This window comes from Phodopus roborovskii, unplaced genomic scaffold (genome assembly GCF_943737965.1).
Source record: "Phodopus roborovskii unplaced genomic scaffold, PHOROB, whole genome shotgun sequence".
In the NCBI taxonomy this organism is placed as follows: domain Eukaryota; kingdom Metazoa; phylum Chordata; class Mammalia; order Rodentia; family Cricetidae; genus Phodopus; species Phodopus roborovskii.
This window is the reverse complement of record NW_026126434.1, coordinates 23,502,046-23,519,268: the sequence shown is the minus strand read 5'-3', so window position 1 is coordinate 23,519,268 and position 17,223 is coordinate 23,502,046. Positions and strand designations below refer to the sequence as shown.

General features: G+C 50.8%; 2 protein-coding genes across 9 annotated transcripts in view; one reads left to right on the top strand and one right to left on the bottom strand.

Moving 5' to 3' along the window:
* Tspear (thrombospondin type laminin G domain and EAR repeats) overlaps positions 1 to 17,223 on the bottom strand; it is a 147,646-nt gene that overhangs the window by 87,709 nt on the left and 42,714 nt on the right. The gene's annotated exons all lie outside the window — the stretch shown is intronic.
* The window catches only part of LOC127224142 (keratin-associated protein 10-4), a 74,818-nt gene that overhangs the window by 22,676 nt on the left and 34,919 nt on the right, over positions 1 to 17,223 (top strand). The window contains exons 1-2 of one of the 8 annotated variants that reach the window (XM_051186983.1): positions 962 to 1,032; positions 13,824 to 14,787. In XM_051186983.1, coding sequence (XP_051042940.1) covers positions 976 to 1,032; positions 13,824 to 14,669 — 903 coding nt within the window. In that variant the 5' untranslated portion in view covers positions 962 to 975 and the 3' untranslated portion in view covers positions 14,670 to 14,787. Of the gene's footprint in view, positions 1 to 961; positions 1,385 to 7,800; positions 8,461 to 13,695; positions 14,788 to 17,223 lie in introns of those variants that run through there. The other 7 variants (XM_051186990.1, XM_051186982.1, XM_051186988.1 and 4 more) reach the window with 7 other exon arrangements.

The window sequence follows — 17,223 nt, the reverse complement described above, 5'->3', positions numbered from 1 at the left end:
TTTATCATGGACACCCCTCATGACACAGGGTGACTGTCTCAGGCAAAGCTACCACGGACAGAGCCTCACCTGGAACACTGCCAGACACACACACACCCACACACAGCCATATCCCAGGCCATGTCTCCAGTGGCGCAGATTACCCAGTCATCATAGAAAACTGTCCAGTATCAACAGAGAGAGGCAGGCAGTGTGTCAGCCGATGTGGCCGTGTGACAATAAGCTTAGATGTGTCCTCTATCTACACAGACAACTGAACTCTCTGACCTGGGTTACCTGACATCAGGAAATAAACACCAAAGGAGGCTGCTGTTCAGACACACTGGTCTCTGATGAGATTTTGTTGTTGGTGGTGGTGGTGGTGACAGGTTTTGTTTTGTTTCATTTTGTTTTGTTTTGTTTTGTTTCTGTTGTTTTTTTGAGTTTTGTTTTGCTTTGCCTTGTTTTTTGTTAAGGTTTTGAGGCAGGGTCTCACTAGGTAGCCCAGTCTGGCCTCAACCTTGAGACCTGCCTGCCTCAGCCCATCTAACTTCTGATGAGATCATATAATGATTCGTTCCTAGCTCTTCCTTTTCCATCTCCCTAATAGCCATTGGTACAGGATGGTGCCTCCAGCTGGCCCTGAAGGGCGTGACCACCAGGCCTCCACCAAGGGCTGACTGACATCTTACACTGGCAGAGGTGGATCTTGGAGCTACCACCTTTTCTACCTTTTTTTACTCTGTCCCAGAAACCAGGCCTCAGGTCCCCACAGTCTCTCCACCAGGACAGAAGCTGCCAGCAAGCCTTGCTCCTCAGACCACCTAGGTCCAAAGCTGTGGTTGGTCAAGAAGAGGAACTTCCCACAAAGCACACAACAGGAAGAAAAGTGCGTCTCCCTCTGGGCAAACAGGCTGCAGGAGGATAAAAGGCCAACAGCCCAGCACTGCACACATTCACACTCCCACACGCTCAACTCCCAGCATAGCCCTCACCATGGCCGCCTCCACCATGTCTGTCTGCTCTGATGCTTGCACCAACTCCTCCTGGCAGGTGGATGACTGCCCAGAGAGCTGCTGTGAGCCCAGCTGCTGCCAGCCCAGCTGCTGCCAGTCCAGCTGCTGTGTCCCCAGCTGCTGTGTCCCCAGCTGCTGCCAGCCCAGCTGCTGCCAGCCCAGCTGCTGTGGCCCAGCCCCCTGCCTGACTCTCATCTGCACCCCAGTGAGCTGTGTGTCCAGCCCCTGCTGCCAATCTGCCTGCTGCACACCCTCATGCTGCCAGCAGTCTAGCTGCCAGCCAGCTTGCTACACCTGTTCCCCCTGCCAACAGTCCTGCTGTGAGACCCTGTGCTGCAAGCCTGTCTTCTGCACACCCATCTGCTCTGGATCCTCCTCATGCTGCCAGCAGTCTAGCTGCCAGCCCTCATGCTGCACCTCCTCACCCTGCTGTGTGACTCTTTGCTGCAAGCCTGTCTGCTGCACACCCATCTGCTCTGGATCCTCCCCATGCTGCCAGCAGTCTAGCTGCCAGCCCTCATGCTGTCAATCTTCTTGCTGTGTGCCTGTCTGCTGCAAGCCTGTCTGCTGCACACCCATCTGCTCTGGATCCTCCTCATGCTGCCAGCAGTCTAGCTGCCAGCCCTCATGCTGTCAGTCCTCCTGCTGTGTGCCTGTCTGCTGCAAGCCTGTGTGCTGCAAGCCCTGCTCCAGCGTGTCCCTGCTCTGCCGCCCTGTGTGCAGACCAGCCTGCTGTGTGCCCACCTCCTCCTGCTGTGCCTCCTCCTGCCAGCCCAGCTGCTGCAAGCCCTGCTCCAGCATGTCCCTGCTCTGCCGCCCTGCCTGCTCCAGCCAGGCCTGCTGTGGCCTCTCCTCCGGACAGAAGTCCAGCTGCTGATGAGCCAGAACCCATAGGGAGCAGCAGGGGCTATCTCCCCTCCAGTCTGTAGATGCCACTCAGCAGGCACAGCTCAGAAGAAAGATCTATACCATCTGAAGAGGAACCAGAGTGTAGCTCAAGCACTTAGAAGGACCAGTGTGCGGGCTGCTCCCTCCCTTCCCTGCCTGTGTAAATGACCCTGCCTCTGTGGCCAGCTGTGTCCCTCTAGACCTCTGCACTTCAATAAAGCCTCCTCTGACCCACTCTACCTCTATTGTGCTTGTTGGCCTGGGGCCTCTCTCTGGCCCCCTTCCACTCTCCCTGTATCTCCAGCTGTGTGGCTTAGAGTCATTACATAGACCCACAGTTCCAGTCCTTGTTCCATACTCTGGTACTATGGTCAAGGTTCCTCCTGCTCTGGTTTGGAACCTACCCTTTTCTATCTCTGGGGCCCATGGAGTGACTCCAATAAACCCACTGAAAGGGCTTCACAGCCAAGAAGAGGCACATTATGGAGGCCAATGGAGGGTGTGTCCTTCTCCTGACACCCTAGGAGAAACTCAGCACTGTGGCTTCTTAAGATTTTCAGGATTGAAGGAAGCTACTCACTGGATCCCATCACCTGATCTAGGTGCCAGCACAGTCCCTGTCACCAAGAAGGCAGAGGTAGGGCCTCAATGTTTCTTGGTTATGCCCGTGAGCCACCACAGCCCCCTGCAAGTGCATCGCTTAGGAACATGGTGTCAATTGCAGGCAGCTCATCTGAATGGAATATTAGCTCCAGCCACAGCCCACACACAGTTCAGGGGCTAAGCCCCTGCATATTTTCTGATCCTAAAGGGCTGTATCTGGAATCAGCAGCAAGCCAAACTTCGACATTCCAAAGTGCACAAAGACTGAGCTGCATATTTTATTTTAATTTTGCTGCAGAGTAGCAAACCTTCTTACAGTGTCTTCATACGTATTTGGCTTTGGTTGAGCCTCTTCCTACCTTCTGCCCTCCCCTGCCCTTGCCCACTTAAACCATTCCACCACCAGTATTACACACTTCTACTTTCATGTTGCGTGTTCAGTTACCTCCACCCTTCCTCTGAAAGCCTTACCCCCACTCCCAGATTCCCTTCCTAATTTCCCAAGCTCCAAATGCACATAATTAAAAACAAGAGGCTAGAGTTCACATGAGAGAGCACATGCAGCGTTTGTCTTTCTGAACCTGTGGGGCCTTACTTAATATCTTTTCCAGTTCCATCCATTTTCCTTCAGATTTTCATCATTTCAGGTTTCACTGTGACTGAATAAAATTCCTTTATGTATATGGACTACATTTCACTGTCTTCAGTTGATGGACACCCAGAATGAGTCCATTTCCTTCTATTGCAAATAGAGGGTCAATGAACATAGACATGTCAGAACAATACGCTTCAGCTTGTGGCTCAGTGGGTAAAGGTGTTTGTGTGAGGCTCCGGCAGACTGAGTTTGGGCCCCAGATCCTACAAAGTGGCAGGAGAGACTGACTTAAGAATTGTCCTCTAGCCTCTACATGCACACCGTGGTGCATACAGTTTTGCACCCTCAGACACATTTTTAAGTAAGCTTTCTGTTACTCAGGAGATCAGAGACTGTAGAAGCATAACATAACCAGAAACCCCTGGGACACAACCAACCGAGCACTGAGTGGAGTTTCTCTCAGGAATGCCCGCATCAGAAGACAGAAGAACCAAAAGTAAACAACATAATGATGCACCCCCAAGGTCTCACAGAAGCAAGCATGAACCACATCCCAAAATGGTAGAAGGAAAAAATGCAAATCAGGGCTGAAGTGAAGTCAAGTCCGGGGCACAAGGCAAAGAGGCTGTGAGACCAGACGACCCGAAGGACAAGCCTTATCTGCAATAGCCAGTGAGGCAGATGAGGGGAGAGGAGGAGACAAGAATCAAAGGAACTAAATATAAGAGTGCACTGGTGTCGGGGGCAAGAAGGCCCTTGTGCTCACAGATATGAACTAGGGGAGCCTGAGATGATAAACACACAAGGTTGTTCCTTCAAGGGAAGGAATGCAAAACCTGTTTTCTACCCAGAAGGCTGGTGACCTTTGTGCAATCTGTGTGGCAGAGACTTTTGGGCATCAGACCCTTCTCTAGATCCTTCTTGCAAATTTATTTTCTCAATCTGTGTCACACGTACTTTACAAAGAGTCTTGACAGAGTCACATCTGATCACTTTGTTCCTCAAAGTGATTTGCTGTGAATGTGGGATTGAATTGATCATCACAAGTTTTCACTTGTGATGCTGCGTTTAAATACACCTAAAATAAATAGCTCAGGGTCAGACTTCCAAAGTTTGAACCAACACCAGCTACTAGTCATGTGTGCCAAACTGCCTTCTTGCCTCTCATGCTGCCCACAAAGGCCAGAGACCCTCGAATACCGTCAGGTTCAATCACAGGGCTGAGAAGGTTAGAAAGGTTAGAAAGCAGGAAAGACAGGTGCTGAATACTCCATTCTGAAAAGCAGGGGCCAGGATGGAGGCAGTGAGATAAGCCTAACCTCACTGGCCTGGAGGACACATGGGGCACAATGGCCCAGCTTAACAGGATCCCTAGCAGGACAGAGGGGAAAGCAATGAATGAGTAGGGAAAATACATGAAGAAAAATGAGAGAGATTAATAGCAGGACTGAGGTTCCCCAGGCTGCAGAGAAGCAAGTTAGCATTAGAGAGGGACAGGTTTTTTGTTTGTTTTTTACACAATGAAGGCACTATGGGGCTGGATGGCCATGAGGACTGCACACTGTGAATGTGTGCAGTTCCATCGAAATGTGCCCTTTGTAATTAAGATGGTAATGCTGAGATATACTCTACTCCAATAGAAAATAGTTGAAGTATTTCCAGAAATTACTGAAAACCTTCCCAAATGTAACAGGACTTCTGGAACTTTGTGTCTAAGAAGTACAATGAAGAAGAAATTCAAAGGTCACCAAGGTTACCACAAGACAAGAACAGAGGGTGTTAGACACTCACTTGTCACCTGAACCTGAGGCCGGGAGGCAATGGGGCGGCGCATTTAAAGGATTTTAGTTTGAAACTCCTCGGCCAGTGCTGTTCTTTGTTACCACGGCTGTCACTCCAGCCTCAGTGTCACACTCCTAATCTGTATTTCTGGTACCTTGCTGGCTCTGGGTTCTGCTTGCACTTCCTTTTCCTGGTTCCTTGAGGTGTGAGTTTAGATGACTGGTCTGGGCTTTTCCTTCGTGACTACGAGTTTTCCTCTTGTGCTGTTTTGGCTGCACCCCAGCTTGGGTTTGTTGTGTTTTCATTTTCATCTTCCTCTTGTACCTTCCAGCTTCTTCTGACTCCTTTGCTATTCAAGTATGCATTCTATTTCTACAGACTGGCGAACTCTCCAGATCTCATTCCGTTTTGATTTTTGTTTCTTTCTGTCATGGTCAGAAACGACACCTCAGTTGATCTCAACTATTTCAAATTCATGGAGACTCATTTGGCCCTAGCTGGGAGCTGGCCTGCACGGTGGGGAGAAGCCACTGCTGCTTGGCATGTTCTGTGTGGCTGTGCACATAACTCTCCAAGCCCTCTATGCCATGGCTTTCACCTGATTGTCTTTTTACTTTTTCTTTTAAAAACACTATACTAATAATGGCCTTCTGGCATTGACAGATGTCTGTGTACCAGAGCTGTTGAGTCCTTTCCTGTTCGTATATCTTGAGGTCTATAGGATGACAACCATGTGTTCTTGATAGGTTGATCTCTGTATTGATATTTAATGTCACTCACCATCTCCTAACTAATTTGACTGTGTAACACACCCTGTCATCTGGCTGCTCCAATCTCTGTGGTTACTGTTTACAAGTGTCTCTTCTCTCATTTTCATTAGTCTGTGACTCAGGGTCTAAAGTATGTGAACTGACCTGGGCCAGTGGATGTGACTTGACACGGCCACTAATTAAAAACCATCTGACCAAATAGCCCAGGGTCGATAGCTTCACAGATGAGTGACAGTACACTTAGAAAAAAATATGGCCAGGCATTGGTGGTGCATGCCTTTAGTCCCAGTACTCAGGAGGCAGAGGCAGGGGGATTTCTGTGAGTTCGAGGCCAGCCTAGTCTACAGAGCAAGTTCCAGGACAGGTTCCAAAACAATACAGAGAAACCCTGCCTTGAAAAACCAACAAAGAAAAAAAATTATGACCTCTTCTGCCACTGTTCTCCACCCACAAAACACAATCAAACTGACCCCAGCATCACAGGAAAGGCTTGTGCGCATGGCTGGGTGTCAGAAACACAAAGAAATAGAGAAACCAAACAGTGCAGTATATCACAGGGGACTGAGGGACTACACAGCCAACTCAAACATGCAAAAAAGATGCTCAGGAAAAGCCAACACCCTTTCATAGTAAAGAATAAGTCTAACAGAACTTCCTCACTGCAATGCTGGACATCCATGAAGCCCCATCCCTAACTCTTTCTAAGGTCAGGGACAAGGCAAGAATGTCCATTCCCACTTCTTCTACTCAACACTGCATTGGAGGTTACAGACGATACCATTAGGCAAGAAAAATCACACATTTACCAATGGCAAAGCCCTTGGGATCAAAACGGTGCTACTGGTGCAATGATGGGTATGTAAGTCAGTAGATGACACCAAATCACCCACTTCTTATTCTTTTTCTTTTATTATTTAGTATGTGTACACACTGTTCTGCCTGCATGTATGCCTGCAGGCCAGAGGAGGACACCAGCTCTCATTACAGATGGTTGCGAGCCACCATGTCTTTGCTGGGAATTGAGCTTTGGAAGAGCAGGCAGTGCTCTTAACTGCTGAGCCCTCTCTCCAGCCTCCCATCACCTGCTTCTTAACAATGATGCCAGGACATCCAGTGAGTGAAGAGTGCTTTCACAAATCATGCTGAGACAGTCAAGGGGTCACATGCTAATGACAACACTGCATTCTCATGCCACATCAAAACCAAACTTTAAATGGATCAAAAAGAAGAAAGCATCAAGGCCAATCTGCTGACCAAAGACAACTGTGGACAAAAGCACAAGGAACACAAGAGAAAAGAAATTAAACCACCCAAATTAAGAAAGCACCTACCTTATTCCTAGCACTTGGGAGGCAGAGACAGACAGATTTCTGTGAGTTTCAGGCCAGCCTAGTCTACAAAGCAAATTCTGGGACTGGGCTCTGTTACCCAGAGAAACCCTATCTTGAAGAAAAAAAAAGCATTGGGCATCAATGGACATTATTAGACAACCCTCAGAATACAATCAGTCCAGGAACCTGTTACCCAGAATCCACCAAGAACTCCATGACAGGAGAGACAATCCAATCAAGACAAAAGGACTGTCCAAATTAATTTTGTAGAAAGGCATAGAAGCCCCACTCTGCACAGCCAGGCCTTTGAACTGCTGAGCTCTGCTCCTGTGTTAGTTAGTACATGTGCAACTCTGCCATTGCTTTCTGGGGCTTGAGAACCTTGGATTGGCAGAGTGTCCTTGGAGCCCAGGCATCTAAGGATGTGGAGGACACTGAGAAGCAGAAGCTCTAGGTGGGATGCTCTGGCCACAGTACTGGTCTCTGATGCAGGAGAGAAAACTCTGTGATGGGCCCATCACCGCTCTCCCAGAGAGGCAGGACCACTCTCTGTGAAGGGGGCCAGAGAATACAATAGTCTTGTTGTTCAATGCCATAACCAGGTACCCTTGCAGGTGGCTACAAGGTAGAGGGCACAGGGTCAGCCCAGGAAAGCCATGCTTTTCCTCCAGATGTGCCTATTTTTAGGGCAACCAGCCCAGCAAGAGTTTATGACTGAGCCCTGGGCACCCTCTAGACTGAACAACAAGGAAAGGGAAGGGCACAGAGCAGCAAAACACACCTGAGAGATAAAAGCCCAGAGCACCTCTCTCACACAACACACTCACTCAACACTCAGTCACTCAACACACTCATACGTTCCCAACTCCATCCAACTCCACCATGGCTGCCTCCACCATGTCTGTCTGCTCTGACGCTTGCACCAACTCCTCCTGGCAGGTGGATGACTGCCCAGAGAGCTGCTGTGAGCCCAGCTGCTGCCAGCCCAGCTGCTGCCAGCCCAGCTGCTGTACCCCAGCCCCCTGCCTGACCCTCATCTGTACCCCAGTGAGCTGTGTGTCCAGTCCCTGCTGTCAGTCTGCCTGCTGCATACCCTCATGCTGCCAGCAGTCTAGCTGCCAGCCCTCATGCTGTCAATCTTCTTGCTGTTTGCCTGTCTGCTGCAAGCCTGTCTGCTGCACACCCATCTGCTCTGGATCTTCATGCTGCCAGCAGTCTAGCTGCCAGCCCTCATGCTGCACCTCCTCACCCTGCTGTGTGACTCTTTGCTGCAAGCCTGTCTGCTGCACACCCATCTGCTCTGGATCCTCCTCATGCTGCCAGCAGTCTAGCTGCCAGCCCTCATGCTGTCAACCCTCCTGCTGTGTGCCTGTCTGCTGCAAGCCTGTCTGCTGCACACCCATCTGCTCTGGATCCTCCTCATGCTGCCAGCAGTCTAGCTGCCAGCCCTCATGCTGTCAGTCCTCCTGCTGTGTGCCTGTCTGCTGCAAGCCTGTGTGCTGCAAGCCCTGCTCCAGCGTGTCCCTACTCTGCCGCCCTGTGTGCAGACCAGCCTGCTGTGTGCCCACCTCCTCCTGCTGTGCCTCCTCCTGCCAGCCCAGCTGCTGCAAGCCCTGCTCCAGCATGTCCCTGCTCTGCCGCCCTGCCTGCTCCAGCCAGGCTTGCTGTGGCCTCTCCTTGGGACAGAAGTCCAGCTGTTGATCTTGAGTCTTCAACTGGGGTACTGTCGGGCACAGGGTGCTTCTGCACTAGTCATTTCCTTGACTACAGAGAACTAGCCATGGCCATCCAGAGCATGGTTGCTCCTGAGTCCTATCCTGAGGCCATTTAAGGAGCCCTACTGAGTCTTTGACTCCAAGTTGTAAATTTCCCAGCTCCAGAAGTCCTAGCCTCACTTGGGCTATGAATACATATATCCTGGTAAGCCTGCCTTTTGGGCCTGGGGAGATAGTTCCATGGTTGAGACCACATATGCTTTTGCAAAGGACCTGAGTCCTGTTCCCAGTGCACAAAGGGTTGTAATTCCTTTTTCATGGCATTTGCTGCCCTCCTCTGGCTTCTGTGGATAGCTGCACTCATTTGTACACACACACACACACACACACACACACACACACATGCGTGTGCACCTTAAAATAAAAATAAATCTTTAAGCTTGTCTTCTACTGACCTGTGTCTTATGTGTGGCAATGGGTGGATGGGCCAAGCTAGTTCAAGGGTACAGCCTGGCTCTTCTCAGAGTAGCTCTTTGGTATCTTGGTTAGGGATGTGGGGGAAAGCGATTACCAGGCAGCCATGGACCCCTGAGTCATACCTATCCTTCCCAGCCCCACAGATGCTCTTGAGTACTAATGTCCACTTGAGTATTACCCTCCTACCAGGAAGCTGCATCCCCAGCCTCCCCTGGGTGACCATCCCTTCATGGTAATACTCTTTCTGCCTCCAGCTTTCCCTGCAGCTTTACCCTCCCCAGGGTCCACATCTCGACCAGGGTATCAGCTCCAGCCAGAACTCTGAGACCACAAGAATGCCAGCCTCCTGCAGTCTTCTGGGTGTTCCTGCCAATCAATCCAGCCTTTCTGTATTCTAACACATTCCCTGCAGCTCTTCCAAGCAGCTTCCCCACACGGTGAAGAACTGATGTCCCTTTTTGCTGCCTGACATGCCAGATCCAATATGGTACCCTGCCCAAGTACAGGGATCACATGAGTGAATGCTAGGGACAGTGTGATGATTAATACTGCCAACTTGTCCCCTTCTCAGGCCAGAAGTCCAGCTGTTGACCTCAAGTCCTCATCTGGGTACAGTCCCCCACAGCCTGCTTCTCTACTACTCTAGATATTCCTACCCTTAGCCTTGACCACAGAGAACTAGCCATAGGCCTCCATAGACTCATATATTTGAATGCTCATCCCTAGGTGGAACTGTTTCAGGAAGGATTGGGAGGTGTGGCCATGTTGGAGGAGGTATTTCACTGGACGTGGGCTTTGAGGTTTTGAAAATCCATGTAGACTCAATCTTGGTGGACTGAGAGGAGGCACAAGCTCTCAGTTATTGTTGCAACAGCACGCCTGCACGCCCCCCTCCACCGTCCTGTCATGATGCTAATGGACTCACTCTCTGGAAATGTAATCAAGCCCCAATAAAATGCTTTCTTCTATAAGTTGCCTTGGTTGTGGTATCTCTTCACAGCACAGAACAGTGACTAAGACAGCATGTCTGTGAAGAAAATTTCTAGATTAGGTTGGGTTGATTGGGCGGGATTACCCACCCTGAACGTTGGTGGCATCATTCCATGGATTGTGGTCTGGGACTGGATTAAAAAGAGGAAGTGACCTGAGCACCAGCATTCCTCTCTCTCTCTCTCTCTCTCTCTCTCTCTGTGTGTGTGTGTGTGTGTGTGTGTGTGTGTGTGCGCGCGCACGCGCGCGCGTGTGTCTCCCTCTGTCTCTGTCTCTCTCCATATCTCTCTCTGTCTCCCTCTGTCTCTGTCTCTGTCTCCCTCCCCCTTTCTCTGTCTCCCTCCCACTCTCTCTGTCTCTCTCTCCCCCTCTCTCTGTCTATCTGTCTCTCTCCATCTCTCTCTGTCTTTTTCTCTCTGTCTCTCTGTATCTTCTCTCTCTCTCTCTCTCTCTCTGTCTCTCCTTCTCTCTCTCTCTGCTTCCTGGCTGCAGATGTACCTGACTAACTAGCTGCCTCACACTCCAGCCCCTGGACCATCCCCACTATGATGGTCTGTGTCCCCGGGGAACTCTACCATCCCCACTATCATGAGTGTGTCCCCAGAAACTCTGAGTCAGATAAACCTTTTCTTGAGTTGCTTTCCTGTCAGGTGCCTTTGTTAAAGGAACAAGAAGAATGAATATGCACTGGGTGACACCAGTCCCCAGTCCTCACCCACAGGACTCCTGCGTTCAGGGAGCCACCTCCCTCCCCTCACTCAGAAGACCACCTGAGATAACCACCAGGGGCATCCTGGAACCAGAGAGCAAATGACACAACCTCGCTCACTTTCCTGGGGGGCAAATCTATGTAGTCATAAATAAGAGATCCCAAAGGACCACGATGGACACATCCTGCTGTGGGTGTTGAGTGGCCAACTGCACTGGGGTCAGCCCCCAGCATAGTCTGTCCCTCTTTGGTGCCCCAGTGGCCATGGGGTTGGTGCAGAGCCTGGCAGGAGAGGAATCACGGTGACCTCTGACTGCCACCCTCACCTCTGCATGCTGACACTCAAAACACAGGGCTTCACCTGCCTAGTGACCTTTGGTGTGCCAGTCAGGAAGTGAGTCCCCTGTCTCCTGGGAGCCTCTTTCCTGGTGTGGCCACGTGGGAAGACAGCTTCCAAAGCTGTTAATCACAGGGTGAGCCTGGAGCTCTGCCAGCCCAGCCCTGGGCATCATCCTGGGAGGAAGGAGAACATCTGTTCACATGGAACCCCACTCAGGTCCTGACAACAGACAACAGGAAATTATTCAAATGTCCACCCTGACCCTGAACCCCAAAGCAATAAATAACAGTGAGAGATATAGCCAGTCTTTTAAATGGACCAAGGGAATTTTAAAAGCAAATATAATTAAACAAACACATCAAATGGGAACAGTAGTGAGCACATGGATTCAGAAGGTTTTAGTTTTAGGTACAATAGCACAGTGTGTGACTGACACATGAAGATTTTGATCTGATTCTTCAGGCATGGGCTCCGGTGGTTTTAAAGGTGTCTTCCATGGGAAGACCTTTCCCACAACATTTACTACATCCTGGAGCTGGGGCAAAGCCACGGGCTTCAGGACTGATCTAATAAGACTGCTGGATGCCTGGTGCTAAAATCAGTGGGAAGAAGCAGTCAGAGGGACAGAAAGACAGAGGGAGGGAACATGAAATACAGTAGGAGACCTGGGTAAAATGTGTAAGCCATTGTGTAAGCCATTACAGACACTCCTTAAAAACTTTGGTCACCCTACACCCCAGAACTCCATCTGTGTGGAAGCAACACCTATACCCCTGCACACCTTCAGCCACCACAGCACAACTCACCACAGCCAAGTGGTAGAGCATCAGATGAATAGGGGACAGGCTTCATCTTTAACAGGGAGGAGGCCCCGTCATTTGTGACAACAGGTTGAGTCTGGACGACATTGCACAAAATGAAATAGTCCAGGCACAAACAGCACATCTCACTGCCACACAAAGTCTAAAATGTCAGCTCACAACAGGTGGACCCAATCAACACACAAGAGTGAAACAGCCTAGTGCTCCAATCCAGAAACTGATGAACACACCCTGCATGGGGTCGGGCAGTCTGGGGAACAGAGGAGGGAGAGCTTGTAAATTCAAGGGGACTTTGCTGGAGTCACAGGGACATTCCATTCGCATCTCAAGACGGAACCATGCCTCTGTGACATTGAAGATTAAATGTCTGTAAGAAGTTAAACATTGGCAACGCTGAATGACAGACTCCAGTGACAGAATATGTCTGAAAATAAAGCCAGGATGATCTTGCAAGCAAGAATATGAAGGATAAAAGTGAGGAAAATGGGAGAATTGAGACAAGTTGAAGGCTCATACCAGAAGGAACAATGTCTAGAGTCACCAAAGGAAAAGCCAAGAAAGGAGAAATGGGTTTTAGGATAATCCTGAGATGAGAGAAGTCACACTGTATGCCTCAACAGACAACAAAGAAATACAGAGCCTGGAAACAGATATCGACATTCTAGAATAAGAGGAAGAAAGAAAACAACAGACAGAAGTTGAAAGAGAAAAGTGTCAGGAAGCTCCAGTTGTCTTTGTCCAAGTACAATGGCACCAAAATAATAGGCATCGTCACCTGGGCTTAGAGGTACACTGGCTCAAACCCAGAATTTTTGTTTGTTTGATCAATTGGATTTTTGTTTTGTTTTATTTTGTTTTGTTTTGTTTTTGTTTTGTCATATGAGACAGGGTTTCTCTGTATAGCCCTAACTGTCCTGGATCTCATTCTGTAGATCAGGCTAGCCTTGAACTCACAGAGAGCCACCTGGCTCAGCCCCTTGAGACCTAGGATTAAAGGCCACCACTGCTGGGGTCCAAATCCAGAATTCTATACCCAGCTAGACTATCCTGGCAGGTAGGCAGTAGCTTCTGAAGTGTAGTCACTTCAGGATATGGAGTCTCTGGCCATGGAAACACAGCAAAATGAAAACAAAAAAGCTCAGTCTCCCTGGAAATCCTGAGGGAAGACACCACCCTGCCCGAGCACAGTCTCCCTAACAATGCATACATAGCTTCCTGTCAACAAGCCTCTGAATCAACTGTGTTGTATACTATTTGCATCTTGCTGACATTTTGGAGAGGGACAGGGGAGGGGGGCTGTCATTAAGTTCCCAAGTGAGTTGTATTATGTAAGATAAGTGTGTTTTTATTTTCCCTATGTTTAAAGCAATAATAATAATAATAGGTCCCAGCAGCTCAAGCACAAGATGAAAACCCCAGAATCTGTTTCCATGGAGCCCTGCTCACCTCCAAAACCTCTCAAGGGAAGTGGCTTCAAAAGTTTCCCAGGCCTTTGGCCAAGTCCAAACAAAAACAAACAGGGGTAAGGTATGCACACCACTGATGACCGGCACTAATGAGGGGGTCCAGCCAGCCAGTAAGCAGGAAGGAAAGCCTGAGAAGTTTCTCACCTGGACAACACCAGCCCAGAGTGGTATAAAAGCCAACTGCAGCCCCTCACACTCACACACTCACACCCTCACAGCTCCTACCAGATCTGCCCACCATGGTCACCTCCACCATGTCTATCTGCTCCAGTGACCTGAGCTATGACAGCCGGGTCTGCCTGCCCGGTTCCTGTGATTCTTGTACTGACTCCTCCTGGCAGGTGGATGACTGCCCAGAGAGCTGCTGTGAGCCCAGCTGCTGTGTCCCCAGCTGCTGCCAGCCCAGCTGCTGCCAGCCCAGCTGCTGTGTCCCCAGCTGCTGCCAGCCCAGCTGCTGCCAGCCCAGCTGCTGCCAGCCCAGCTGCTGTGCTCCAGTCCCCTGCCTGACCCTCATCTGCACCCCAGTGAGCTGTGTGTCCAGTCCCTGCTGCCAATCTGTCTGTACCAGCTCCTGCACACCCTCATGCTGCCAGCAGTCTAGCTGCCAGCCCTCATGCTGTACCTCCTCACCCTGCTGTGTGACCCTTTGCTGCAAGCCTGTCTGCTGCACACCCATCTGCTCTGGATCCTCCCCATGCTGCCAGCAGTCTAGCTGCCAGCCCTCATGCTGTCAATCCTCCTGCTGTGTGCCTGTCTGCTGCAAGCCTGTCTGCTGCACACCCATCTGCTCTGGATCCTCCTCATGCTGCCAGCAGTCTAGCTGCCAGCCCTCATGCTGTCAACCCTCCTGCTGTGTGCCTGTCTGCTGCAAGCCTGTGTGCTGCAAGCCCTGCTCCAGTGTGTCCCTGCTCTGCCGCCCTGTGTGCAGACCAGCCTGCTGTGTGCCCACCTCCTCCTGCTGTGCCTCCTCCTGCCAGCCCAGCTGCTGCAAGCCCTGCTCCAGCATGTCCCTGCTCTGCCGCCCTGTGTGCAGACCAGCCTGCTGTGTGCCCACCTCCTCCTGCTGTGCCTCCTCCTGCCAGCCCAGCTGCTGCAAGCCCTGCTCCAGCATGTCCCTGCTCTGCCGCCCTGCCTGCTCCAGCCAGGCCTGCTGTGGCCTCTCCTCGGGACAGAAGTCCAGCTGCTGATGGACTGGATCCCTCAGCCTTTGCAGGCTCTATGTTTGTTCTTAAGCAATTCTCCACTCTCGGGAACCCCTGGAAGCTTCCTGGGGCCACCAGAGTCGTCTCACTATGGACTGGGGGCTACACAATAGGGTTTGAAGGTGCCACCTGGCTCCTTCCCTTACAAATGCCTCCGTGATACACAGAGCAGCCCCAGGAGCCTGTTCTCTTGACCATGCACTCATGCCAGATGTGACAGGTCACTGCTGTGTTCAATAAAGTGTTCGTATCCAGAGCTGTGGGTTGGCTGTGTTCATTTTCTGGAATGTCCTGGATCTTCATTCCCATTCTACCATGGCCCTGGGTGCCTTGCCTGGTATCACTGGTTATTCAAATACTCCAAAGAGAATGACCATCCCCTGGGCTGCACCGCTCAGCTTTCTAGTGCATGACAAAATGCCTGAGGGAGTCAGTGTAGAAAGGAAAGCTTGGCTTGGGCTCACTGTTTCATCTGTGATCTGACATTGCTCCTGGGCCTGTGGCAAGACATGTGAGAATTGGAAGCAAGTGAGAGAGGAAGGAGCCAGTGTTCTTCAAAACATATCCCCAATGACCCAGCATTCCCCTACCAGCCCCAGCGCCCAGTGGCCCCACAGGTGGGGACCACGCCCACGCCTTTAGCACACAGCCCTTGAAGACATTCCAGCCCAAATGGTTATGAGGTCTCTCCTCTCTCTCTCCCTCTCTCCTTCCCCCCTTCTCCTCCGCTTCCTCCTCCTCTCCCTCTCCCTGAGACAAGGTAGCACTGGCTGTCCTAGAAATTGCTCTATAGACCAGGCTGGCCCTTGTCATAGGGTCTCTTTAAGGCACAGGGTGAAAAAGACTAGAGAGACTCCTGGAGGGTGACCCCTGCCCCACTGGCTCCTATTATGTGTCCCCATCCTCACATTGGCAGCACTATTTTGGGAGATTGTAGATCTTTAATAGATGGGACCTAGCTGGGAGATGGGCTACCTGTGAAGATGACACCTGATCCCCAGTTTGAGGCCTGTGAAAGACTGGCTCGTGAGAAAGACTTCTGTGAGAACTCTGGGTCCTATGTCCACACAGAGCTGCCCAGTGAAGTGTCCTTCTAGGTGCTTCTGGGAGGTCACAGAACCGTGGTCCAAGGGGGCAGGCAGCCATGCCAGCTGGCAACAACCTTGGTGTTTCAGGTATTCAGAATACAAATGTCATGGTGGCCACACCTTTCATCCCAGCACTCAGGAGCTGAGTTTGAGACCAGCCAGAGCTACACAGTGAGACTTCCACCCAGATTTCAAAGGAAAGCCTGAGAGGCCAGGAAGTGTGTGGTGACCGGGGTCACTCTATGCAGCCCCTGAGAAGTCATGAAGCTGTGAGAGTAAAACCAAGGAGGCAAGGAGGACCCTAGGTAGCTGGAGATGCCAAAAATGTGACACTCCTGCCGAGGACCAGCCACAGGCTGGATGGGCTACAAGCAGCATGGCTACAGAGGAGGTGATGCCTAAGCCCTTGTGCTCACATCACAGCCCTGCCTACCAGCCTGGCAGGGTTGCAGGAGTCAGTGTGGCCCTGCGGGGTTTGTCTTGCTTTTGTCTGACTTTGCCAGCTTTTCCACATCACTGCATATCAGAAGCACGTAAACTCGTTTCCTATTTTTCAGGAGCTATCTCAGACTGATGCTGTCTTGGTCTGACCCAACGGGGGGCTTTTGAACAAAGAGGGAACTGTGAAGGCTGTGGGGATCTGAAAGCCGTTGAGTCATGAGATGCCTAGGGCAGCATGTTCCTGTATGAGTATGAACTATCGCCCCCAGCCTTATGTCCCACTGCTTAGCCCCCAGGGGCCTGGTGGTGCTAATAGGTGATGCAATGGAAACTGGGGGAGGTAGGGGCTAGTTAGAGGGAAAAGGAGTGTGAGGGAGTGTGGCTTTAAAGTTGCTGTGTCATTCCTAGAGCCTGATTCCTCTGTCTGGAGGTAAATGTCGTCATCGGCAAGCCCCTACTATCTCGATGCTCTCTTCACCACTAGTCCAGAGTCAGCCAAGCCAAAGAATGAACCAAAACCTTTGCAACCACGAACTCAAATACATCTTTCCTCCATGAAGCTGATTCTGCCCACACTCATGGTAGAAGGAGAAGCAGATTGAGAAGAACTCACTTTACATTGCAAGTTCACAAGGCTGCAGGGCAAACCTTGGCAGTGGGGGAAGCATGTGACACTGCTGCCATTGTCACTAGACTGGGAACATCCACCACCTACAAAGTCATCCTCAGCTGCCCGGTAGCCAGAGACCACCCTCCCTGCAGTGTCTGTAGGGTGAGGGAGTGCCATGAAGTGTCACTGCTGGGCTCTGCTGGACTGGAGGCTCCTTGAAGGGGATGACAACACATGCCAGGGGCTTTCCATGGGATGCTGGGTTAGCGGGACCCCAGAGAGTGTGTCCCCCCACCTCCACCATGCTTGTAATACACAGAGTCCTTCACAGAAGTTCCTGAGTAACCACCTGCCACAGGCGAGTTGAATTGACCTGCCCTGTCCATATAGCTCCTGTTTC